At 40.6% G+C, this 27,963-nt stretch overlaps 1 protein-coding gene across 3 annotated transcripts; it reads right to left on the bottom strand.

Moving 5' to 3' along the window:
- Positions 1-9,009: 9,009 nt before the first annotated feature.
- On the bottom strand, positions 9,010-26,429 carry CFAP97D2 (CFAP97 domain containing 2). Of its 3 annotated transcripts, none has more exons than XM_033104690.1 (5): positions 26,278-26,429; positions 21,491-21,571; positions 20,424-20,542; positions 17,106-17,297; positions 9,010-9,751 (listed from the first exon to the last, which is right to left on the bottom strand). In XM_033104690.1, the coding sequence occupies exons 1-5, from the start codon at positions 26,365-26,367 to the stop codon at positions 9,742-9,744; spliced, it is 492 nt and encodes a 163-aa protein (XP_032960581.1). In that variant the 5' UTR covers positions 26,368-26,429; the 3' UTR covers positions 9,010-9,741. The 3 variants fall into 3 exon arrangements, with proteins under 3 accessions (XP_032960581.1, XP_032960582.1, XP_032960583.1); XM_033104691.1 differs by having other exon boundaries at positions 9,010-9,748; XM_033104692.1 differs by having other exon boundaries at positions 17,106-17,288.
- Positions 26,430-27,963: the final 1,534 nt, after the last annotated feature.

Below are 27,963 nucleotides of genomic sequence, written 5' to 3'. Positions count from 1 at the left end.
ACCATTACGTGACTGCAGCATTATGTGACCGCAAAGCTGTCTGCAGCAAGCCATGCCACCGGGGCATAACATCTAGTTCTGGACGTATTTCTTCCTAGCAACCAGTACACCCTGCCACACCGTCTGCGGGACATAAAGATGAGCAGTCATCGTTCAGGTGCTTCATTGCAGCTTTGCAAAGACCGCCAGTTTGTGGACATGGGCAACTGATCATCCAGAGGTGACAGGCGTGACTAGGCCTTTGCATCAGGATAAAGATCCAATTCACAAATGTCTTCTCTATCTGGTTACCCGATTATCTGTCTAAACCAGGGGTGTCCAAACTTTTTTCAACGGTTTTCACCAAGGGCCATATGCGGTAAAATAAACCAACAGCCGGGCCACTCACTCGAGGTGAAGTACGTATTGCCTCACCTAGTTTATTTAAGTAAACTAAATATATTTTTGGAATTTGCTGCGGGCCAATTAACAATGGATTGCGGGCCGCAGTTGGCCCGCGGGCCGCAGTTTGGACACCCCGATGTAAACGTATCAAATTCACTGAGTAAGTCTGCGATTTTATGTTAAGCAGGCATGGACTTCATTATTAGCCAAGGAGTGGTCCTCAGTCTCAGTTTTGATGTCAAATTCGGGAAAGCACCTTTTAATATAATGTATTTTCCTATTGATTCATTCACGTGTATTTTTTAGTCTCCTGTGCCCGTTGTTGTGCCAGGAGATGGGATGACAAAGAGAATGGAGCTGCAAAATCTATAGCTCAGCAGGAGAGAGGCAGTAAAAGAAGGGCCTTACAGCGTGTTAGGCATCATAAAGGAATCAACCAGTGGACCCTGGGAAGAAGGCCTGGCATGTCTTGTTCCTGGGGGGGTTTGGGTAGGGGGGTGGGTTCATAAATTCCCATGAGAAAGATGCCCTCCCTGCATCAAAAAGAGAATATTCTTATCACCAGAGACGGGAGTCAATGCAAGATGGATCTCTAACAACCCACTAAAATAACCCTTATCTTCCATTAATTTTCCTCATACGTTTTAGTCACTGTCCCACAATTTACTGCTCCTAGCTCCAAGCCCCTTTGTCCTATCACGTCCCCACAATTTATCGTTCTTTTTTTAAAAGGTCTATAAGCTTTTGGATCTAATGGTTTCCTTAGATTTTCATTTTCCTCTTGAAGATTCTCATGTACACATAAAAGCATGTTAAATACATCTGTATACTTTTCTCCTGGTTATCTATCTTACGTCAGTTCAATTCTTGGGCCAGCCACAGAACCTAGAATAGTAAAAGGAAGTTTTTTCCTCCCCTGCAGCTCTTACCTCTACTGCTTCTTAAACACGATTCTGTTAAGATTCTTGGGGAATCTAATATTTTCCCAAATTTAATTTTATCATTTATAGAATCACATTATAAAACAACAGCCCATAAAACTGTACCATGCTGAAGAATTGCTGATTTCAGTGGATGGAGCACTTGGTGACTGGATGCATTCTTCTTACTCAGGTCACAGTATTCTAGTACATATCTCAACCAACATGTACTAGGAATATGTATTCCTAGTACATGTTGTTTGAGAACAATCAATTATTTTGCTACAATGTACAATTTGATGAAAATATTGGGGGAAAACGTTAGAAAAAGAGTGCTAATTAGGTGAGTTAGAGTTGTGGGCTTCTTAAAATTTCTCCTCAAATTTGTAGAAAGAGAGAAATCTTAACTTAGTGTCCTTGAGTAATTTGGAAGTGCTCTGTGGTTTGTCCTTCTATCCCTCCTGGTGGCATCTTTGTTCCTGGAGTTGTAGCGGCAGTTATAGAGAACACCACTAGTGGGCACCACTTCTCCATTCATCCATTGGCTTTTCCCTAAGGTTTGTGGAGGACTGGGGCTGGCCTGGGTTGATTCACTTTTGTGGAAGTCCCTGACCAGGTCATGTAAGGGACATCAGAAAATTGTCATGAGGTCGAGGTCATGGAGCTTGAGAACCAATCAGGGCATCAGCTTAAGAATTGCAAGGGTTCTTTTGAATTTGAATTGATATTGTTAAAGATTTTGCTTACCTTGGAATTCATTCATTAATTCAAACGGAGACTGCAGCCAAGAAATCAAGGGAAGGCTGAGACTCAGAAGGGTAGCAATGGAAGAATTAGGAAGGATCACCAAGAGCAAAGGTGTGTCGTTAGAGACCAAGTTGAAGATCATCTACACTCTTGTATTCACAAGGACTGTGTACAGATGAGAAAGTTGGACAGTGAAGAAGGCCAATAGGAAATAATTAATTCATATGAAATATGGCATTGGAGGAGAGCTCTACATATACTCTGGACCACTAGAAAGATGAACAAGGGGGTCCTAGAGCAAATTAAGCCTGAAAGATCCCTGGAGGCAAAACCGACAAAACTGTAGCTGTCCTACTTCAAGCACATCACGAGAAGGAGGGGTTCTTTGGAAAAGACAATACTGTTGGGAAAAAGAAAAGGAAAAGAGGAAGACCAAATATGAGATGGATTGACTCCATAAAAGAAGCCATAGGCGTGAGTCTCCAGGAGCTGAGCTGGGCTGTTGAAGACAGGACATGGTGGACATCACACTTATTCATAAGGTCACCCGGAGTCAGAGCTGACTCCACAGACACACAGGGTTTCCTGTTTTAGCTTCTGTTTTGAGGGTCTGTCCTATTTGTGGTTTTCCCTAATCTTTGGGTTACACAAAAATTAATGTGGTCCTTGAAGAAGTATTATTATGTGTCGACAGTGTTTTAGGACATTATAGTAAATGGTAAGGGGAGAAGACAATTAAACAGCTACACAACAACAATCCTAGTTGATAAATACTATAAGCTACAGCAGTTTCATGAACAAAACAAGGCCTCATTGAGTGGCTCGACCTCAACATGACACGGGACAGGCTCATCTACAGACCTGCAAACACTGCTGTTTGCTTTTTAAAAGTTATCTTCAAAATCAGCTGCTCTGGTTTCCTGGTGAAAGTCCATGTCACACTTTCCAGTTTTAATTCGGTTTCAACGTACACTGTTGGGGTTCCACACAACCCAGTTTGTGGAATTTGAGTTTAGCTCACAGGAGTTTTCTTTCTCTGCTAATCTCCAGGCCAGACGACCATTCTGTGAAGGAAGAAGTTATAGACTTTCTGCATGGAAAGGGCCTGGATACTCCATCCAGCTGCCCACATCTGCATTTCTGAAATATTCCCTCACATTCAGGACTCTATCTACTTGGCCTACATGTACTCCAAGGCCAAAAGAGAGGGGACTGTCCTTTATAGTGACCTTCTTCTTTTCCATTTGAGATACAGGAGATACAGGAACCCCAAAGGCAGCCTTATATGGTCCTTTCAGGCAACTTTGGCTGATTTAGCAGCAAGTAAGAGGGTGAGTAATGTAAAACTTGACAAAATTGGCCCCAAATAGACTTTGGAGTTCCTGGCAGGCCCATATCTCACTGTCCTTGAGAAAAGGGAGCGTGGCCACTGCATTGTGGAGCTATCACTGGGGGCTGGGTAATACAGAGGAGGGGCCCAGGGGCCATGAAGGAAGGAGGCGTTCCCTCTTAGGTCCCCAAGTGCTGTCAGGCCCTCCATACCCTGAGGGGAGTACCTTGTCCGTTCTGCACAAGGCCTCTCCTTGCCTCACCCAGTGCCAGCCTGGGCCACAGCACCCAGCACAGGATGGCACAGCATGGCTCCCCCTTCTGGTCTTCCATCTCCCGCTCTCCCATCTTCTCCGCTTCCCCTCCTCCTGTCTTCTCCTCCTCCTCTCCTCCCCCCACACGTTTCTCATTCATTATATGTATGTGGATTTAAAAGTATTTCAAAACTTGACACATTTAAACTAATTTGATGCACAGTGTAAAATGGGACAAACACATCTCTTTACCTGAAAACGTACCCGGTATGTACTTTGCTTTCTCAAGTTATCTTCAAAAATCAGAGCTCCTGAATGGCCAGTTTTCACTCTAAGGGGTATATATGGAATAAGGCCCTTTTGCTGACTAAATACTCTCTGAGCAAAGTTCAGAGAGGAAAGAGCTGAAATCACCCTGTATCGGGAAGACTTGTAAAAATGTCTGTTTTCCAACAGAGAGAGCTACTTCTTGACCACCTGGAATAATTCAGCAGTCTTTACAAAGTGGCTCTCTGGGAAGTGGTAGGTAGAAAAAGAGAATAATGTTCTCATGACCAAATAGCAACATTTCCATATCTGTGATAGATTGTTTAAATTTCATTGCATTGGGGTTTTTCAGGACAAGACCAATCTAAAACACAACCCTGGGAGTCATGTGGTCATTGGGGTGAGGATCAAGGCACAAACAACACGGATTGTACAGTCAGAAAGTGCTGTTGCTGTGAACCCTAAATCGCCACGGTTAATAAGGAGGCACAAATATGAGGGCTTTCAACCAAGTTTACAATTGCTACTAAGAGGCCGTTTTTCTAACCAGTTTCGCCCTGATGTGGAGTCTTAATACAGTAGTGTGCCCGTTTTGAGGCTTCCCACTGGGAACCCGGAGAAGTCCTGAGGATCACTCCCACAGTGCACCGAAGGCCAAGCGCCCAGGTGCCAGCCAGGTTCTAGCACTACGTTGCTCTAGGGATGAGGGTTTCAGAGAGGGTGGGTAATCTGCTCAAAGATACTTGGTGATTCACCTGAAGAGTCAAAATTCATATCCATGTCTGTCTGACTCCAGGTCCATGATTTTAAACACCATTGATTAAAAGGTCTGCCTGCAAGGAGCAGTAACGGACCTGGGATGATTCTGTTTATAGATACAGAAACCTGAAACAAGACTCATTATTCATCTTTCAGTATGTTTTGAAGGCTTTGTGCATCAAGGAATGAAAGTAGTTTCTTTTTCTTCTCCTTTATTTTATTTTTAAAAAGGTTTTGGTTAAAATATAGCTAACATACAACATTATATTAGTTTCAAGTGTACACCACAGTTATTCAACATTTATACACTTAAAGAAGTGATCACCATGATAAGCCCAACAACCATCAGACATCTTACCACACTATCACAATATTACTGACTATATTTCTTAGGCTGCACATTACATCCCCACGACTTATTTGTTTTATACCTGGAGATTTGATCCTCTTATTCCCCTTCACCTTTCTCTTCCCCTTTTTTAATTTTTCAATTACAGTTAACATTCAATATTATTTTATATTAATTTCAGGTGTGCAGCATAGTGGTTAGACATTTATATAATTTAAGAAATGATCCCTCATTAGTCTAGTATCCACCTAACACTATACATAGTTATTACTGTATTATTGACTATATTCCCTGTGCTTTACATCCCCATGACTTTTTTTGTAACTATCAGTTTGTAATTCTTATTCCCTTCACTTTTTACGCTGTGCCCTCCAACCCCTTCCCATCTATCACCCCAACAAATCTAGTACCCATCTGACACCATACATAGTTATTACACTCTTATTGACTATATTCCTTATGCTGTACCCTACATCCCTTTGGTTACTCTGTAACAACCAATTTGTACTTCTTAATCCCTTTCTCTTTTTCCCTTATTCCCAACAATCCTCCCATCTGGTAACCATCAAAATGTTCTCTATATCTATGAGTTTGTTTCTGTTTTGTTTATTTTGCCCTTTAGATTCCACATATAAGCGAAATCTCACTGTGTCTGTCTTTCTCTGTCTGACATACTCCACTCATCACAATTCCCTCCAGGTCCATCCATGCCGCTGAAGATAGCAAGAACCCTTCCCTTCCCTGGCCGAGCAATATTCCGTTGTATATATGTACTACCTCCTCTGTATCTATTCATTCATTGATAGACAACCAGGCTGCCTCCACATCTTGGCCATTGGAAACAATGCTGCAATGAACACATGATTGCACATATCCCCTCGAAGTATCATTTGGGTTTCTTCAGATAAATACCCTGAAGTGAGATTACTGGGTCCTTCTTTGTCCCTTGTTATAGCCTTTGTTTTAAAGTCTATTTTGTCTGATATAAGTAGTGCTACCCCAGCTTTTTTGTTTATTTCAATTTTCGTGAAATATCTTTTTCCATCTCTTTACTTTCCATCTGTGTGTGTCTTTCAATCTGAAGTGAGTCTCTTGTAGACAGCATATGTAAGGGTTTTGTTTTCTTATCCATTCAGCCTTCCTATATCTTTTGATTAGAGCATTTAATCCATTTACATTGAAAGTAATTGTTGATAGATATGTAGCTATTACCATTTTATTATTCATAATTTTGATCTTTATTTTTTTCATCTTAAAGAAATCCCTTTAACATTCCTTGTAATACTGGTTTGGTGATGATGAACTCCTTTAGCTTTTTCTTGTGTGGGAAGCTCTTTATCTATCTTTTGATTCTAAATGAAAGCTTTGCTAGGTAGAGTAATCTTGGTTGTGGGTCCTTACTTTTTCATCATATTGAACATTTTGTGTCAATCCCTTCTGGCCTGCAAAGTTTCTGTTGAGAAATCAGCTGACAATCTTATGGGAGCTCCCTTACAAGTTACTAGTTGCCTTTCTCTTGCTGCTTTTAGGAGTCTCTCTTTGTCTTTAATCTTTGCCATTCTAATTATAATGTGTCTTGGTGTGGGCCTGTTTGGGTTCATCTTGTTTGGGACTCTCTGTGCATTCTGAACCTGTATGTCTATTTCCTTTGCCAGGTTAGGAAAGTTTTTAATCATTATTTATTCAAACAGGTTCTCAATCCCTTGCTTTCTCTCTTCTCCTCTGGTACCCTTATGATGTGAATATTGTTACACTTGATGTTCCCAAAGGTCTCTTAAACTATCCTCATTTTTTTGGATTCTTTTTTATTTTTGCTGTTCTGATTTGGTGTTTTGTGCTGTCTTGTCTTTCAAATCACTGATTTGATCCTCTGTTTCATCTAGTCTGCTTGTGCTGATTCCTTCTAGTGCATTCTTCATTTCAGTTATTGTATTCTTCACTTCTGAGTGGTTCTTTTTTTATGGTTTCTATGTCCTGTTTTATGCTTGCTATTTCTTTGTTGAAGTTCTCAATAAGTTCTTTGAGCTTCCTTATAATCATTGCTTTGAACTGCGTATCTGGTAGTTTACTTGCCTCCATTTTGTTTAGTTCTTTTTTTTTTTTTTTTAGTTTTCTCCTGTTCTTTCATTTAGGATGTTTCTTTGTTTCCTCATTTTGGCTGCCTCTCTGTTTGTTTCTATGTATTAGGTAGATCTGCTACGTCCCCCAGTCTTGGCCAGGTGGCCTTATGTAGTAGGTACCCTATGGGGCACAGTCTTCCTTGACACCTGCACCGGGTGCTCTAAGAGTGTCCCTTGTGTGGGTTCCGTGTACCCTCCTGTTGTAGTGGAGCCTTGGTTACTGTTTGCATGTCAATAGGAGGGATTGACCCTCAGTCTGATTGACTGTGGGGTTTGGCTACGTCCACAGCTTACAGGCAGCTGTACAGGCTTACCCCCACTGAGTGGGATTTGCCCCAGAGGGCCCCGGTGCCTGTTGAGACCACCCTTTTGGTGTGCCACTTGTGGGGCTAATTGGGCAATGCTCTGCTATGTTCTGAAGACAACTTCTAAGTATGTTGGTTCTGGAGCCTCTTGGGAGGGGCTTCAGTGCAGGCCCAGGTCACCCACTGCTTGTGACCAGCCAGGGACTACATGGTAAAATCTACAAAGTGATCTGTGATTGTTCACTGCCTGTGTTAACTCTGGAGGTGTGTGGAAGAGGCCATGCTTTGAACTGAAGATGTCTGCCACCGGTACCAGGCCTGGGGTAGCTCTATAAAAATGCCAAGACACCCCAACGCCTGTTGCCACCTTAAGGTTCAGCCACTGATAAAGCCTCATGTAGTATACGAGTTAAGTGACGCAGAGCCTCGGGGAGTTACTAGACTGGGAAGAGTTGTAGTCACCAGGTTAATGTAAATTCTGGTTTGGTGCCAGTACTGAGCCTGAAGTCACTCAGCAAAAGTCTCAAAACACACTGATGCCAGTCGCTACCTGCCTGGGCTCTGTCAGACTCTGAGAGTTTTCCTGGAAAGAAAACTCTCCTGCAATTCAGGCAGGATTGGTTGCTCTTGGAGAAAGTGCCTTCGGTGTTAGGTGTTAGGGAAGTTGAGTGGGGCGGAGTCCCAGTGAATCAACAGGGTGGAGCCCCAGAGCTCACCAGACCAATCAGATTCAGATTTGGCTGTAAGCGTAGGGGTTGGGCTTAACGCATTAAAGATGATGGCTGCCTCCCTGACTGTGTGGGAGTGGGACCTCACACAGGGAAAATAGTGGCTGTCCTCCAGCCCTCATCCTGCAGCCACACAACTCAGCCTGCCTCCTCCATATGTCTCTGACACCCCCTGACTTACTGTCCCTCCGCTGGAACCCAAGGTGAGTACCTGGGAGTGAAAGAGTCTATGCATAGGCCCTTTAAGAGGATGCCTGGGTTTCCTGTAGTCTTCCGTCCGTCCCACCTAGATGGCTGAAATCCCCACTGTTTTTCACAGCCAGATGTTATGGGAGCTCCTTTTCCAAGTACCAGTACTCTGGGCTGGGGAGGCCAGTGTGAGGCTGGGTTCCCTCACTCCTCTGGGGGGAACCTCCACAGCTGAGATATCCCTCCCAGTTCTCAACCGCCACACAGAGGTTTGGGGTTAGCGAGTTCCGCATCTCCGCCCCTCCTACCAGTCTCAATGTGGCATCTTTATATCTTTAGTTATAAAACTTCTGTGGTTCTCAGGTTGATTGTTCTATAATTTATTTGTAATTTTAATTTGTTCATGGAAGGAATCAGGCTAGTGTGTATATACTCCGCCATCTTAGATCTCCCTCTCCTTCATTTTTTTAGTAGCAAATTCAACTTAAATCTATAGCATGAGTTAAATATAGTGAAGAGTAATTAGGTACTGTGACCTTACCAAGAGGTCCAGCTCCATGAGGCAGGGACCACATCTGTCTTTCTCATCTTGAGTCTCAGGCTGCCCTAGTGCCTGGCGCATACACAGAGATTGTTGACTAAATGAATGAAGGTTGTATGAGTCTTTTAATCAGTTTTTGAGGCACTAACTATAAGACAGATATTAATTATTGTGGAATAGGTTAAGCATGATCTTACCTGGGCATAACAGAAAGTAAGCAGTTTCTGAGACACTCTTAGCCACACTTAATTACTCTAACCAGGACCCATTGATTCCTTGTACATCTTCGGTTATGTATTCGGGAGTTAGCTGGTAGTTTTAGCATATGGAAGAGTTTTCATCTGATTTACTTAGAGATGTGTTAAGGTAATAATCACAGGTTTTTTAAGGTAAATTATACAAATCCATCTGGGAATTATAAACACATCCACAACAGCACAAAATATGGTAACAGAATAAATATTATTAGCTAGAGAAAAAAAATTAAATTCAAAATCCTTGAATTCCCAATGTTACTATGCATAATTTGTTTCCAGCTATCAGCCTAAGAAGCACAAAAATAATTTTGCTAAATCATCCGGTCAAGTACATTGTGTAAACACACACCATTTTAGAGTGCTGCCTCATGCACATTTACAGCTGTCCTCAGTGTGATAACAGTGGAGATGACCTGGCCAGCACCCCTGGGGACCAGCAGTGGCTTGGGCATTGGGAGCCCATGGCAACCTGGCCATTTCCCCATCATCACTTCTCAGACTTGTCTTCTTTTTCCAATTTTTGTTCTGAGTCCTCCCTTCCTGCTTCACTTGTTGGGTCCAGGTTTGGATGTGGCCTTGCTGAAGTTCAGTTTCAGTTCCTGCTGGATCAAAAATACAAATTGGAACAAACACCTTCCTTAGGCAAGGACAGTAAAATATCTGTGTACTAAAATGCATGGGAAATGGAGTATTTCAATTCATTGATAATTCTACTTTATTTAGAATTATACAATTTTTTTTTAAAAATAAGCAGCTTCATTGAGTTGTAATTCTATGCTATAAAATTCACCCTTATAAAGTGCATAGTTCAGTGGTTTTTGGTGTATTCAGAGTTGCGTATTTTCACCAAATTCAATTTTAGAATTTATCACCCCTCCCTCCCAAAACCCATACTCCTTAGCTATCATTTCCCAATTCGCCTTCCCACAATCCCTGGCAATTATGAATCTACTTTGTGTCTCTATGGATTTGCCTATTCTGGACATTTCATATAAATGGCATCATACAATATGCGGCCTTTTGTATCCAGGTTCTTTAAGCATAATGATTTTAAGGTTTACCTTATATAACGTAACGTGTCAGAACTTTATTCCTTTTTATGATAGTATAATATTCCATTGTATGGTTATATCACATTTTGTTTATTTGTTCCTCAGTTGATTGACATTTGGGTTGTTTCTACTATTTGGATATTACAAATAATGCTGCTATAAACATTCTTATACAAGTTTTTATGTATGTTTTCAATTCTCTTGGGTAGGAGTGGAATTGTTAGGTTATATGGTGACTTTATGTTTAACTTTTTGAGGAACAACCAGCCTGTTTCACAAAGTGGCTGCACCATTTTACATTTCCACCAGCAGAGGATGAGGGTTCTACTTTCTCCACACCCCTCCTCAACACTTGTTATTTTCTCTCTTTTGATTCAAGTCAACTAGTGGGTATGAAGTTAGGTCTTGTGATTTTGAGTTACATTTCCCTAATAATATTGAGCACATTCTCATAGGTTTATTGGCCATTGATACATCTTCTGTGGAGAAATGTCTATTTAAATAATCAGATAATCTTTTATTATTACAGTTCTGTTGTTGAAAATCTTTCTAAAATGCATCGTAGTACTTTTACACGAAATCAGTGCTTCTACACTTGCACTTTAAACCTTGTTTGCTTGTTGGTGTTGGATGTACAGTGCCTTCAGAATGTCACCCAAACCCTAGTTGTTGTTGTGTTTTTTTTCCTTTCTTCCTTTTATTTCCCTCATCCCTCTCTGAAGGCTGTTCTGGGAATCATCTGTGAATCAAGTCTAGGGTAGTGAGAACTAGTTTGGCATGTCTATCAGGGAAAGAGGTAGATTAGAGTTCTTTTCTCTGCTATGGAATCATTTGCAATTGAAAAGAATTAAGGCTCACTGCCATCTCCTCCACCAGAGACTATCTGCTTACCTTTAACTTCCATAGTGTGTGGTGGCTGTGACGCACATACTAAAGTGCTAGGTAAATTCTTAGAGTTTTATTTATTTGCACAATATAGTTAAGATATAATCAGGCAAACAACCCATCAAGGAGTGGCCAATATAATCACAAAATATTCCCAAAGCCTGTATATTGCTCAAGGTGTAAATTGAAAAGCCACCTCAGTAAACACAGTGATGGATTCCTGTGGCTTAAAATAAACCACATTAAAGATTTTTCCATTATCTTAAATGGTTAAAGCCTTTAAATAGAACCTATTAGATTCTCTTTCAGCTCTAACTATAAGCCTAAAATAACAAATCCCTGTTGGGAGCTATGCTGAGTGCTCAATATACTTGTTCTCAATGAAACTTGTTAACTGATGATACAGGAATATTTTAATAATTAAACTCTTAATTCCAACTACTTATGTAAAAATGTAACTCTAATCCTGGTTCTATACTTTCATAAAAGAATGGAAATAACTTTAACAGCATCCTCTACTTTTTCATTATCCCATTTATTTCCACACCCACTTCTCCAACACACACACACACACACACACACACACACACGCATACACACCATACACACTAAATCCTTAAGGTGGGTAAATGTCTTAAGATACTACTTGCTCACATGTTCTTAATCAATGATTTTCAATAAACAGAAATTTAGGGTTTGCATAAATGTTAAAGGCTCTGTCTTTACTTTTTTTTTTAACCTTTTGAAGCTCTTCACCCATTTTTCCAATCCCCTACCGCCTCCCCCTGCCTCTGGCAACCATTAATCTGTTTTCTGTGTTTTTTGGTTTTTTTTTGTAAGATTTGACATATAGGAAAGATCATACAGTATTTGTTTTTCTCTGTCTTATTTATTTCACTTAGCATAATGCCCTTGAGGTCCATCTATAATGGCAAGATTTCACCATCATTTAGGCTGAATAATATTCCATTATTTATATATATATGTGTATATATATATATATTTATATATATACATATTTATATACACATATATATATATAAATATTATATACCACAGTGTCTTTATCCATTCATCCGTCGATGGACACTCAGATTGTTTCCATGTCTTGGCTATTATACATAGTGCTGCAAAGAACGTGGGGTTCAGATAACTTTTCTAGTCAGTGTTTTTTTTTCAGTGTTTTTATTCGGTGTGGCAGATGCATACAGTGAAGAAGGAAAGAAACAATTCATTGCTTGCCAAGTAAATGCCAGGCACTTTTAAAATCATTTTTGCAAACGCTACTCATTTAACCCTGACATGAGTTCTAGGTGGTGGTTCATATCCCCTCTTTACAAACTGGAAATGGAGGTTCAACGGGGCTGATTGAGCCTGGAGTCAGTCTCATGTCCCCTACGTCCCCGTGGTGCCATGCTGCACTAATCACATAGACATTTAACTGCTGCTCCTGGAGATCATTTGTGTTTGTTTTATTTTTGTTTCCCTCGTGTGTGGGTGGGCTGGGGTGGGGGGGTCATTTGGGGCTGAAGCCCTAGATTGGAGTAATACATACTTCCTGTTCACTGAGGGCTCCAATAAATTCCAGGATGGCTAATGGATTTTGTTGGATGATCTTATAGAAATCTAGCATCCCTCAGTAAAAAGCAGTTACCAAATTAGTTAAGTAATTTCTCACTTTGGAGTTAGGGGTAAATGAGGATGATTTGAAAAGGATTAGGAGGATGGAAAGTTGAAACCCTTTCTTCAAAATATTTGAGATATTTTTCAAGTTAATATTTAAACTAGCAAAAAAACCCAAAAAACAAAAAGAAAGCAACAACAAACGATTGAAACATCCAGGAGAGCTGACAGGGCAGCCCTTCAGCAAATTAAGAAAAGTGTAGTGTTCCCTTGGGAGGAGCTACTCGGGGAGTGGAGAAGGAATCTGGGCTTTAGGGAAGAAGGACAGTTTTTGCATTGACAGTTGTCAAGCCGATGAGAGGCATATTTGCTGGAAATTTAAGGGTATACTGTAGCATATCCTGTCTGTACTGGACCAGCATGGTCCCTGACCCAGCAGACAGGACGTCTGGGAGAGGGCATCTGACCTTCAGACCCAGGGTCAAGAGCAGCTAGCTACTAGAGTTTCTTTGGACCACTTTCCAACTTTCTTGTCCTATAAAACTGAGTTCTTTCCTCCCTAAACCTACAGTTTTTAAATGCATAGTTTGATTTTGTTTTTCTTTCGAAAGGGAAGTGCCCTACCCCTAAAAATGTGTCCTGCTACCCCCGCCCCCACCTCAACGCTGACTAAGCCCCTGATGTTTCCAAGCCTGGGAGGCAGGAGGCTCCTGGAGGAAAAGAGCAAGTCCTGCTAATTCGCAGCCCTCAGATCCAACAGCAGGGAAGGGGATTTTGGACAGAGGAACTCCATAGTCTGTCCCTCTGCCCCTGTGCCTGTTACCACCTTCCTACCTCACAGACACACAGAAGCAGAAGGCCTTGGAAACTTATTACAGGGCATGAGAGCCGTTGGTGACAGAACTGCCTTTTGATTTGGGACACTCAGATCACAATTCTGACTAGGGATCCAGAGGCAATGAGTTGGCAGTTGTTTCCTTATGCGTTTCCATGTTTGTCTTTTCCTGAGGAAGGAAAGCACAGAGCAGTGATAATCTCACCAGGAGGCCCAGCGCTGGGAAGTAGGCTGGCCTGGCTCCCCGCCGGCTGGTCTTTGTAAGCACTGAGCACGTCTTCGCCAAGGCACCATTCCTAAGGGCTGCCTCACAGAGGCCAAGCCTGAAATGCTTCAGCAAAGCTGGTGACACTTCAAATAAAGCGCCTTCTCTGGGCTGTCCGCTGCAGGAAACCCTATTTCTAGAGGCTTCTGTTTTCCCTTTCTTTGTTTTGCTTTATCTTAACATCTGTTGGGCTTTATCTATTTCCTGTTATATGAAAGAGGACTTTCAAGAGAGTCAAAGTAAATGAATGAAGTCTGGATTTGAACCATAGGCTCCAAGCATTTTCTTGACATTTGCTAAAGAAAACAATATAAACTCGAGGGTGTGGGAGAGGGTAAAAAAACAAAAACAATCAAAAAACCAGAAATGAAAGCAAACACAATACTTATGTCAATAAACGTAAACGGATAAAACTGAGTGGGGGGAAAGCCTCTCAGACAAGATAGAAAAATTACAGTGTTCTGTTTAGAAGACACAAACCAGAAATAAAAGGACACAGAAACACTAGGGATGCCCAAAAAAATGTATACACATGACTTGTATCCATCTTTTGTTATTGGTATATATTGAGTATTACAATTTTAATACAGTTTTTTCCTTTCTTAAAATGTGTATACATTTTTTGGCACCTTCTGTATTAAAAATAAAATGATGTCAAAAAACAAATTAGACAGGTATAAACTGAAGGACAACAGCAAAGGTAGCAATACAAATAACATGAGATCCCAGTGGAAAACGGCCTCATGATGCAGAGAACTCACAGGAAGAGACGTAATTTTACTGACAATCAAGGTGGTGATTCCTTCTTCTGTGCTGGTGAGGACTTAAGACATGCCTTTGTGTAAGCCTGGGGGAAAGGAGTGGGGGAAGGAAGCGGGTAGTGGAAGCTGCTGTAAACCTCTGGGTTTACTTTATGAAGTATGAAGAATATGAAAATTTTTGATATTGCAAACTGATTTTGTTAACTTGCAATACATTTAGGAAAAAAATGAACTGTGATCTCTAACTTACACAATGTATAAAAATTCCGTATTTATTAAATTCTATATTAATTAAAGATTTTAAATTAATCAAGAAAACTATAAAAGTATTAGGAGAAAATATAAGAGAATATTTTTCCAATCTTATCTTGAGAGAGCCCCTTCTGTGTGTGTATGGCACAAGAACCAGATGCAATAAAGGAAAACTGACAGATTTGATGATCTAAAAATAAACTTAGGTAAGGCAGCGGGATGGCTCTGTTGGTTAGAGCCAGAGCTCTTAACAACAAGGTTGCCTGTTCAATTCTCGCATGGGATGGCAGGTTGTGCAACTAAGATTGAAAATGGCAAATGGACCTGGAGCTGAGCTGCACCCTTCACAACTGGACTGAAGGACAACAACTTGACTTGGAGCTGATGGGCCCTGGAAAAACACACTGTTCCCCAATTAAAAAAAAAATAAATAAATAACAATAAATAAATAAAAATAAACTTAGGTAATATGACAAGTATTAAGGTGGGAAAAAGTTTGTGACATCAGTAATAGAAAAAAGTATACATTGGCAAAATATATATACAGTTTCTAGTACATATTAATACCAAAAAGAGACACACCCATAGGAAATTCATCAAAGGGTATGAACAGACAATTATAGAAGAAATCGGATGGAGTGAGATTCTAAAATATGCATAATATTGAGTGTTGGCAAGAGTGTGAAGAAACAGACATTTTGATGCCACTGCAAGTTAGAGGTACAAATTGCTAGACCATTTTGGAGAGCAATTTGGCAGTATCAAAAAATTAAATGTTTTGATTTAACAATTTTACTTCTAGGAATATAAATTACAGAAATAATATGTATAAAGACACATATGAGCTAGGATGATTGTCATAGTTTCATTTGGAATAGTGAAAAACTAGAAACAACCTAAATTTCTATAGTTAGGGGACTAATTAAATAAATTAGGGCACATCTGAACAAAAATACTTTCTAACTGCTAAAAAAGAATGGAAAAGATCTTTATGTACTGACAGGAAACTATTCCCCTGATACATTATTGAATAAAATGAGCAATTTACAGAAAACTACATAGAGTCTGATTCTATTTTTGTTTAAACAAATAAAGCATAAAGTCAATGTTCACAAACAAGTTGTTAACTGTTACTTCTAGGGAGTTCAGTCCAAGAGAAGCCCCGCCTTTTACTTAGACATTCTGTACTGCATGATATGTTATTTTTTACAGTAAAGAAATACTTGTTTCATAATTAAAACTAAAGATTTGAAACGTGTTCAAGTTTTCGATGCAAATTGCAAAACAAACTAAATTTTCTGAATGCCTTAGTAATCAGCAATTGTTTATTAGTTATGCATCTTTGCAAAAGACACTTGTTCTTTCCATGCCTCAAGATTCTGTAAGAAATGTCCAAGGCAAGGAGGCAGGAAGGCTGGGGCTTCTCGATGTCCCTACCAGGCAAGGAGAAAAGCACTGGGAGAGCCAACACCAACTCCAATGCCTGTGGGGCCAGCATGGACCTCTGGGGCAGAACCCCTTGGGGGAGGATCGTGGGATGGGAGACTGTTGGCCTGGAGCATGCTCAGGGGTGGGGGTTTGGGGCCAGGAGTGGTTATTTAAACTTTGATATCATGCATTTTCTCCTATGAAGGACCAGATTTCAAGGGAAAGCAAGCAATCTGAGAAAATGTTCCACAACATAATGGCTCTAAAGGAACTAAATGAAGATTTTACAACTCTAAGTTGATTCGTTGGGACATTCACAAGCAGGATAATTTATGACAAAATTAAAATTACATTTTTCTTCATTCAGAATTACGATGTTGCCAGCAACAAGGATAAGATAAAGAGAGAGAGTTTAGAGTTTAAACTATCTGGCAACCTCTTTCAAATTACTGATTTTCTTTGCTTTTCTGGATACAGTGAGTGACAGCTAATTCAGGATTATCACATGATTTCCTCATGAAGTTTTATGCATACTATCCTGATAAGTTATTATTTTTCACCAAATTTTTCTCCTACAACCTATAATTAATCAGCTGAGATCATTTTTATCTCCTCATAAATGTGTGTGTGTGTGTGTATGTGTGTGTGTAAATAGTGGATGAATTCATCAGTTGAGTCATTGTTCTGTGTCTTCTATTATTAGGATGTGACCATTTGGCATACGCTTGTTGACAATCGAATAAAGTGTCCTAAAACAGCAAAGAATTAGTGAGCCCATATGTTTGATGAATCTGAGGAAGTGAATAGAAATTTCAGATAGCTATGGATTTAAAATGAAAAAGAAACCACAGGTACCTTTTCCCTTTGCATGTCTGCTGTCTCCCGTGATACTTCATGAGAGTGTCCTGGTACTTCTCAGTTCTTGCCCAGTCTTCTTGCCATTTTCGAGCTTGATACAATGGCTCTGAATTTGTGATCCTTCCCAGAATGATTTGGTTTTTTCTTTGCACTCTGTGAAGTTCCTGTTCTCTGTTCCCTCTGTTTAAACTCCAAAAAACAGCATAGATATTTATTGAAATACTGAGAGTTAAAGCTTGTGACAGAGTTTTCATTCTGCATTCCAGAGGATGAGGCTGAGTGCCAACAGGACAGGAAGGGCTCCTAGAGAAGGTGTGTTTGCTCTTGTTTACTTATTTTACAAACGCTTAGGAGCCCATCCTTCTCCAGGTGCCCAGATTGAGGGGTGCTGGGCTTCAGCCCTGAACTCAGGGACGTTATGGCCCAGTTAGGGGAGATGACATGCAGAGGAGAAAATGCAACATGGCATTGTAGATGCATTGGGGATACAGAGAAGGGAATGCTCAGGGCTTCCTGCAGGCAAGAGATCGCAATCAGAAGTGACACTGAGACAGGGCCTTTGAAAGACTAGTGGGTGTCACCAAGCAAGCACAGAGAGAAAGAACATCCCAGGTGGCATGACATGTCTAGAGAAGCGCAGTGGGAGGTTGACAGAGGCTGGACTTGGGAGGGCTTGTGTGCAGCTCAGTGAGTTCTGACTTATCTTGAAGGTAATGGGGACCACCAAAGGCTTTAAACCACATTCAGACGTGCACTTTAGAAAGATCACTGTGGAGAATGGATGAAGAACAGTTGGAAGAAATGAGATTGGAGGGGTATCAATTGGGAGCCCAACTGCAGTGGTCCAAGCGAGAGGTGAAGAAGGCCTGAATCAGGTGGCTGCATCTGGATGCGGGAAGGAGCTACTGGAGAGGAAGGACCAAGAGTAGCTGGGTCCCGATCAGCTAGGGGAGAGCAGAGGAGCAAGGAGAGAAGAATGCAGCACAGGTTTTAGGATAAAGTGACCTTCAATCAAAAGGTCTGTTTGTCTTTTTTTTTAACTGTTATTTATTTTAAGTGTGTTTTTCCAGGACCCGTCAGCTCCAAGTCAAGTAGTTGTTTCAAACTAGTTGTGGAGGGCGCAGCTCTCAGTGGCCCATGTGGGGATCGAACCAGCAACCTTGTTGTTAAGAGCACCGCACTCTAACTAACTGAGCTAACCGGCTGCCCTAAAAGGCCTTTTGATTCTAGCTAACCTATTGGGTGTGAAGTGGTTTCACACTGAGATTTTGACCTGCATTTCTCTGATGACTAATGATGTTGAGCATGTTTCTTGTGCTTATTAGTCTTTTGAAATATCTATTCAGATCTTTTGCCCATCTTTTAATTGAGTTATTTGTCTTTTTATCATTGGTCTGGAAGTGTTCTTCATTTTTCTACATGCAATTCCATTATCAGATATATGATTTGCAAATATTTCCTCCCACTTTATGGGTTGTCTTTTCACTTTCTTAAGAGTGTTTTTGAAACACAAAAGTTTTAAATTTTGATTAAGTACAATTTATCTATTTTCTCTTTTGTTTTTCGTGCTTTTGGTGTCATATCTAAGACCATTGTCAAAGAGGAAGATTCACCTGTATGTTTTCTTCTGAGAGTTTAATAGTTTCAGCTCTTACATTTAGATTTTTAATTAATTAATTAATTAATTAATTAATTTATTTATTTATTTAAGTTTACTGGGTTGACAATTGTTAGTAAAATTACATAGATTTCAGGTGTACACTTCTGTATTACATCATCCATAAATCCCATTGTGTGTTCACCACCCAGAGTCAGTTCTCCTTCCATCACCATATATTTGATCCCCCTTACCCTTATCTCCCACCCCTCTCCCCCCTTACCCTCTGGTTTTTTATTTATTTTGAGTTAATTCTTGTATATCCTGTGAGGTAAGAGTCCACCTTCATTCTTTTACATATTAATATAGAGTTGTCCCTGCACCATTTATTGAAAATACTATTCTTTCCCTGTTCAATGGTCTTGGAACCTTTGTTGAAAACAAATTGGCTGTAGACACATGGGTGTATTTCTGGACTCTCAATTCTATTCCACTGACCTACACGTCTGCCCTTAGGCCAGTCTTGCTTATCACTGCTTTGTAGTAAGTTGAAATCAGGAAACATGAGCCCTCCTATTTTGTTCTTCTTTTCCAAGATTGTTTTGACTATTTGGTGTCTCTTTCAATTCCATATGAATTTTAGAACCAGCTTGCCAATTTTTATATAGCTGGGATTCTGATAGCATTGACTCTGTAGCTCAGTTTGGGGAATATTGCCATCTTAATAATATTAAGTCTTCTGATCCACGAACAAGGGATTTTTTCCCATTTATTTGGATCTTCTTTAATTTCTTTCAAAATATTTTGTAGTTTTCAGAATATAAGTTTTTCACTTCCTTTGTTAAATTTATCCCCAAATATTTTATTTATTTTGATGCTTTTGTGAATGAAATCAGTTTCATAATTTCATTTTCACATTGTTCATTGCAAGTATTTAAAAATACAATTGACTTTTGTATCTTATCTTTTGTATCTTACAATTGATCTTATATCCTGTTACCTTATTGAATTTGTGTATTAGTTTTAATAGCTTTTTCTTTTTTTAAAGTGGTTTCCTTAGGATTTTCTGTATGCAAGATCACACCATCTGTGAATAGGGACAGTTCACTTCTTCCCAATTTGAATGCCTTTGATTTCATGTTGGACTTCTCCACACTCTGCTGCAAATGAAGTCACTTCCTTTGGGGAGAGATCAGGAGCCTCTGTTTTATGGCCTGCTTCTCCCCCTGGCCAAAATCTCAGAGCTCTGGAGCTGGGGGTAGGGATGTGGTAAGCTTCTCCCCAAGTGACACCTCAGGTTAACTGTTAATCGTAGGCCCCTTCATTACAGCTTTAAAATAAGCAGCACTGAACAACGATTTTACACTCAGGTTAAATATCTGTCTTTAAGGTAGAGAGTGATTCTAGATCTAATGTAGTCTGTCCCAGGAAAATGGAGATTGACCCAGAGCTCCAGGTTTTAATCACAGGACTGGATAGTGGGTGCACCCAACCCCACTCCACCCGCCCCAAACCCTCCAGAGTGAAGCTGAGTCTTTGGCAAAACTTTGATTCATGGACCACAGTGGAAAAGGGATTTCTCTGGCACATGACTCTCTTGAGAGAGGACAGAAACGTCTCACTCTGGTTCATGGGCAACTTTTCTGCTCAGGCCTCGGTGCCAAGTGTTCTAGGTCCTTCCAGGTATGGTGCTGACCTGTGGCAGGGGCCCCAGTTACCTTCTGTGTGTGTAGTCATTTCTATTGTCCGTCTGTCCCCTGGTCCTCATGATGCAGGACACCTTCTCCAGCAGCAGATAGTTGTCCCTGTTAATGACAGAGAGCCGCTCCTCTTCCAGCTGCGGGCAGACACACAAGGAGCCTTTAGAGTCACCAGCTGTGTCCATGCTATTATGCACACATTTATTCAGAGGATTCCTTCACCCCACACTTCCTTTGACTTGAGCACCCTGTGGGTTTTACATCGCCTCCTCAAATATCATCAACGCTGCTGTGGCGAGCTTCAGCAACAAGGGTGACATGTGCGGGCTCCTTTGTCCAGGAATTGAAAGACATTAGGATGGGGCCAAATGTCATATGCTCAGAGTGGAAGGAACAGCGAGGATGATAGAATTCTTTGTGAAATTAGGTCATCCTCTCAAACTCTGACCTATAACAGTGATACTAATGAGGAAGTCACTTTATATTGTAAGAGAGATATTTTATACTGTTCAGCAGAAGAAAAGATTTAAACCCAGAGGAAATAACAATTCCCTTGTTTTAGGTTCTTAAGTTGGTTGATCTGCTGATTTGCTCAAAACTTGTTACTTGGCTTTTGTTCTGCCCATTTAGGAAATGATTACTTAACAGGCACATAAAAAGCACACAGCATTTTGCTTTTGGAGGCATTACTATCATCATAACTGTGTGATTCTCACTCTCACTAGATGGCTTAAGGTCCAAGAAAGAAATATTCTGAGGTGGTCATGAAACGGTCTGGATTAAGAAATAATGCTAATTCATCACTCTAGAACTGCACTGAATAAATTGCCACTGCAAATTTCCTCTCCTCCCTTTCTCCCTTTTCCTTAAGACATGATGGAAGACTACAGAAAGATTTCTCATGCAAGTACCCACCAGCTCCATTTGGGGCGAGATGAGGTTGATTGGTTGCCTAGACAGCATTTTACCTTTGATGGCCATTTGTTTATTCGTTATTGAGTCTTCCTTTTCTGTTACCGGGGTATTTAAGCTCACATTTTCTAGTTAGCTATGACAGTTAACTGGGAGGTAGCACTGAAAGGTACCTTCAGCTTCTTGATGTTCAGGTGGAGGTGGCGGAGACACAGCGGGGCACGGGTGTCCACGAGCGGCTGGGCATCCCGGACCTACGGCACAGAGCGGGCAGTAGGACCCCAGCCACACTTTTAGTGGATAATTAATGTGAGCTTAGACCACCCAGTTTCTGGGTTGCTAGCACTGGGGACATGCATAGATCATTATTCATGGCACCAAAGATTCCAAGTCAGCCTGTGGCAGAAAGTTCTGAATGAGGCTCAGGACTTCATTCAGAATGTGAATATACCCTGGAGGAACCAGGCAGCCCTCAAAAATGAGCCTACATTGTCATTTCCAAGTGGAGACGGAGAATTAAGTGGGTACTGAGGAATGAGAATTCATTAACCGTAACCACCAGCTGACATTTCTATTCTGTATTCTGTTGCCAAAGGCCTTTAAGACAGTGAATTATGTCCCTGTATCCACCTCACTCTAATCTCTGAGCCTCCAGCAATATTTTCAGGATGAGCGCCTCAAACCTTGATTAACTGCAAAATGATTCCTGCAGCGTTTCCTATCAGAAGATGTACAAACGAAAAAAAGCAACTTATGTTTTAAAATGTGATGAAATAAGTGCATGAGGGCTATATATATTACCATTTGCAATAAAAAGGAATTCCCCCATATTCTATATAGATACTTGTTTATAGATCACTAATTACTGGGACCTATTAGCTAATAATCTGAAAATGACAGCATTGGGAGGCTCCACCAGCTGAGTCTGTCTAAAATGAATGCATGAGCATCTGGGAATCAAAGCCCTGGAGTGTGTGGTGATGGGACACATATGGGGAGAGCTGGGAGATGGCAAACGGCCTAGATGGTGAGAGGGTTTGAATAACACCCTCATTCTGGAATGCTTTTAAAATTTAATTTTGTTTTATAATATGTAAAATATTTACATGGCCTCAAAGTCAAATCTGTCAACTTGTTTTTCTAAGTGGTCTGGGATCTATCTATATCATCTTCACCCTATTTCCTATTGACAAATCTTCTAACTTTAGTTATTTCTTTCATTTCTGAAAATATAAGAATATACATATAATGTGTATATATATAAATATATTTATAGGTGTGTATATGTATATACAGAGGGTGCCAAAAAAAGTATACACATTTTAAGAAAGGAAAACTGTATTAAAATTGTAATAAATACAAATGACAAAAGATGAATACAAGTCACATTTGACTTCTGCAATTACAAGAGGTGCTCAAAGTGGTTACCATCAGCGTCCAGACACTTCTGATTATGGTGAACTACCGCTTGAGCAACATTGACCAAAGTGTCCATTTGTATACATTTTTTTGGCACCCCAGGCATATATAATGTGTGTATGTGTAAATATATTTATAGGTGTATGTATATATATACCGGGGATGCCAAAAAAATGTATACACATGACTTGTATTCGTCTATTGTTATCAGTATATATTGAGTATTATAATTTTAATACAGTTTTTTCCTTTCTTAAAATGTGTATACTTTTTTTTGGCACCCTCTGTATATATACATTTTCATCCTCTCTTTTTTAGATAAACATAGCACATTTTACACATTTTTCACCCCATTGTTTTTTTCATTTCACAGTATATTCTAGAGATCACTATATATAGATGTTTTTCATTCCTTTTTATAGCTACATAGTACTTCACTGTATGAAAACATCGTAATTTCTTCACCTTGCTCACTTTTGAGGGACATTTGGGTTCAATTTTGCTATTACAAATAATGCTGCAATTAGAATCTTTTGCAATTTATTTTCCTATTTTTGCCAGTGTACCCTTAGAAGGCATACTTAGAAATGGGACTGCTGGATAAAGGGAAAAGGGTATACAATTTTATTAGATATTGCTAAATAAACCCTGCCCCAGAGCTGTGCCCTTTTACCCACCAGAGCACTGCCAACAAGTTTGGAGATTTTTGACAATCTGATAGTTGAGAAATGGTATTAGAGTGCAAGTTTAATTTGCATTTTTCTATTATAAATGAAGTTGATAATCTTTTTATAGGTTAAGAACTATTTGCAATTCTTTTTCTGTGACCTTTTTGTTCATATCACTTGCCCATTTTCATATGGGGTTGTTTGCATTTTTCTTATTTGTAGAAGTTTTTTTATATACAAGGATATTAATCTTTTTTCTGTGATACACGTGAAGTTATCAATTATTTTTCCCAATTTATATGTTTTTCCATTGGTTCTTTTGGGTTCTCCACATTTTTAATCATTTTATCTACAAATAGAAAAAGATACCTATTTTTTTGCCTAGTGGATTTGTCTTGTCTACATGCATTGATTAATATTTCCAACGCAGTTTAAAACAGTGTAAGAGATAGTAGGCATCCTTGTCTTATTTCTTACTTGATAGAGAACACCTTTAGCGTTTCTCTATTAATTAAGATACTGGTTTAGGGATGAGATAGTTATATTTTATTAGTTAGGGAAACATCAATAGCAATTCGTATTTTATTAAGGTTATTTTATTTCAGCATAAATGTGTGTTCAGGTGTAAGGTACAAGGCTCTGTTGAGATGCCAGTCTGAGGATGAAGTACTTGATTTCTAGAGATGGTTTTGGGCACAGTGTTCTCCTCCAAGTCTGTTTGCTCCCCTCTACTGCATCAAAGACCCTTTTATTCCCAGGGTTCTCAGTTAAGCACCAAGAAACGAAATTACTCTAAAGAGCTGACGCCCCACCCCAACTACTCTTCACATGGAAGAAGAATTTGTCCTGAGCCAAGTTTGAATGCCTACTGGTGAGGCTTGGAGTGGTAAAAGGGGTCTTGCTGCTTCTTTACTGCTGCTTCCAGGAAGAGCGGGGTGGCCTCCCCACTCACCATCCTTGCTCCTCCTCACCCTTCCTTCTGCTGCAGGCACATGTTTTCCCTTGTTACCGGGGCCTTTAGCGTCTGGTCCACAGCCCTGTCTTCCCCTAAATGAGTTCTACGCCATAGGGACAGCCCTGCCAGCTCCCTTTACCCTCCATCCTCTGACTTCCTCAAGTCCTGACCTCTGCTCTCCAGGAAACCCCTGCCAGGACTCCAGGTATTGTCCTCACTTGGAACCACCCCTTTGGGAAGCTGTACTTCAGTTGTCCCATTCCTCACCCCCAGGGTCCCCCCTTTTTTTTAAAGCTTCCTTAGTCAACCATGCCCTACAGTGACTCATCAACTTTATGTGGCTCCCAGTGTCCCTCCTTGACTGGCTCCCATCTTCACTTCATTCCCTTCCGTGTGAGATGTGTGGCCTTCCCTTTAACACCTCGCACCAGGCTCATCTGTTCCCTGGCCCCACGCCCTGCTGATGGCCCCAAGCCATACTGGGGTGTGCCAGCACTCCATTGTTAGACCCAGAGACCATGTGTTTCTGGGACATTGCAGAGCTGCATGCAGCAGTGCTGTGTGTATTTATGCTCTCCAACCACACCTGGGGCCCATGCCAACTGTCAACACACTGACTCTCTCCATTCAATAGGCTCTCCACTTTCCATAATGACTGTGTCAAATCTTCTTTCTCTTACAGTTTCTCAGCACAGAACCTGGTTACTCACTTAACCTGGGGGTGTTTATTGACCACCTATACCTTACCAGGGCAAGATTCTAGTCCCTGGTACGCAAAAATGATCAACAAAACACCCATGGTGTTTACATCCTTATCTATTATTGAAAGAAGTGATGCTAAGTGACTTATATTTATTATTGTCATGCACACCCTTTACAATCTTTCTCTAGCGACACCTATTAGCTAAGTGTGTACTGTGTGCTCTAGGTACTGAGAATATCATGGTGACAGGACACAGCCACCACCCTCACAGACTGGATAAAATAATAAATCTGTTACATTAATCATACAGTGACCTGAGACAGCAGAACAAGGGACTACAGAGCATTTTCTAGAGGACACAGACAAGATTTCTAGGAAGACCGGAGGACTAAGGAAGTGAGGGTGAGCCCTGGAACAGCTGAAGAGTGCTCAGGAAGGCTCTCAAGGGGATAGTGGGTGCAGGGCCCAAGTGTGTTTGTGGCGGAACCAGGCCAGCCGTGCTGTAAGTGCCACCCAAGCCTCCCTGAGGTCACCGTGCCACCACAACCCAGGCAATAGAAAGGCTTGCCTGGGTCTCCTTATCCTGCAGAAACTTTGGGTCCACTGCCTGGGGGGATTACTTCAGAGCAACCCTGTTCCAGAGCGTCCCCTTCTTAAGAGCATTTCCCAAACTTAATGAACACAGATGTGGAGACACATGCCCAGCCGAGCACTGAGCCGTTGGATGGCTCCACGGAGGTCTTACAGGCAGAAGACACAGCAGGCCATTTTGGAACCACATGGTGACCTTCTCAAAAGACATCCACATTTGCATCAAATAAAATGGAAATAATCATGTATCTTCTAATGGAGATAAAATCAGCTTTTCAGGCCCACTGAAATATACTATTTTGAGAGGGGAAAAGTTCCCTCGGATCTTTTAGTCTTATGATCATTTTTGAGTCATTTACGAAAAATTAAGTACTTTATAAACATATGCTTTAATTGAGGAAGGATGGTCCTAAAAGATGGCACATGAAAACTGTAATCTATTTAATAGAATTTTCAGTGTATGGCAACATATATGACCAACCTTTTAAGGAAATGTCATTTCAACCATTCCATCTCTGAAAAGAAAATTAGCTTTTGGTTTCCAGGGAAAGCCCTGGAATTTTGTGGGTTCTGCTCTGGGGGCCTCACCCTGAGCTGCCAGGGCCTGGCCCGTGCCTTTCCTACCTTTTTCCTGTGATCCTGGTAGGCTTTCTCCCAGGTGCACTGCAGGTACTTACTGCCACGGGGAAGAGTCAGCTGGGGTGCCCTGTGCATCTCAATCAACAAAAGCAACCTGCTCCCTTCAGAGAGCGGATGGTTCAGGCCACGGTGCAACCCTAGAGAGGTCTGTGTTTGCTGGATCACATGACGGTCGTCATGGCATCCAAGGGGGAAAGAAAGAGGGCAAGAGGATTGCCTGTGTGTGCTTGACAAAGAATTGAATATTTTTCCACTCCAATGAGTATTTTCTCGGAGATCTTGAATGGCTTAGTGATGCCATTTTGATGGCCACCCTCCCCTCTCCCATACTCATGAATAAGGTCAAAGAATTTCTCCTTCAACTAACTTTTTCTCTTCTTCCTTCTTTCCTTGCTTTCTTCCCTCTCACCCTATCTTTTCCTTCTCTCCTTTCCTTCCTTGTCCTCTTTTCCCCTATCTTTGAATAATTTATAATAATTTGGATAACTGCAAATATTTTTATTTTTATTTGCAGTTTAGGTGTCACAAATTCATTAAATTGTTTTTTTTTTTCAGTTGACAAGATTAGTGATAGAAAGTTTTCACCATGTTAAGTCATTTCTGGCTCAGTGGCTTTCATCTGGTTGGATTGGGTTTTCTGTGAGACAAATGAAGTAAAAGTAATTCTAGGATATCTGTTGAGTCATATATCCTTGTTGAAATTATCAGCATAATTTTGGAGATGACATGACTGGAGGAATTGGTTAGTGACAAAATAGCAATATTATTTTCATTTCAGAATTCTAGTCTTCATTACATTGCAGTATCCATTACAGAAAATGCTGTCGTGCAGAAGCTGTGAATGGGAACGCGTTCAGCTATGTGTAAATAAAGAATAAAGTAGGGGCATTTTGTGAGGAATTGTGTTCTGCCTATTAGCAGGATTCAGTGGCTGTCAATCTGAAAGAGAATTAGCCAAGCTTAAATTGAATCAGACTTGGGAAAAATAAGATGTGAATAAAATCAGATTATGATTCTCTCCAGTCTGGCTTTAGGCGGCTGAGTTACACTGTACTTAATGGGTTCTAACGATCTTCAAAAATTTGGCAGAAAACTTTACAGGCTGGTAAAATTGTTGATGTACTGACAGTTAAAAATTTTTCTGGATTTTTCTTAGAACTAATTTATTTTAGTTCAGAATTGTTCATAAGTATTAACTTGAGAAAACTATGCATATACAATAGAAGATAGAGATAAGAATTCTTACTTAAAAAATTATAGTCGGGCCGGCCCGGTGGCTCAGGCGGTTAGAGCTCCATGCTCCTAACTCCAAAGGCTGCCGGTTCGATTCCCACATGGGCCAGTGGGCTCTCAAACACAAGTTTGCCAGTTCAACTCGACTCCCGCAAGGGATAATGGGCTGCATCCCCTGCAACTAGCAATGGCAACTGTACCTGGAGCTGAGCTGCGCCCTCCACAACTAAGACTGAAAGGACAACAACTTGAAGCTGAACGGCACTCTCCACAACTAAGATTGAAAGGACAACAACTTGACTTGGAGAAAAACAAAAAGTTGTCCTGGAAGTACATACTGTTCCCCAATAAAGTCCTCCCCCAATAAAAACATCTTTAAAAAAAAAAATTATAGTCAACACTTTAAGACATAAGGCTTCATTAAGATTCCTTAGCCTG

Source organism: Rhinolophus ferrumequinum, chromosome 4 (assembly GCF_004115265.2).
Source record: "Rhinolophus ferrumequinum isolate MPI-CBG mRhiFer1 chromosome 4, mRhiFer1_v1.p, whole genome shotgun sequence".
NCBI lineage: Eukaryota > Metazoa > Chordata > Mammalia > Chiroptera > Rhinolophidae > Rhinolophus > Rhinolophus ferrumequinum.
The sequence above is the reverse complement of the archived record's forward strand: the minus strand, read 5'-3'. Positions and strand labels throughout refer to the sequence as shown.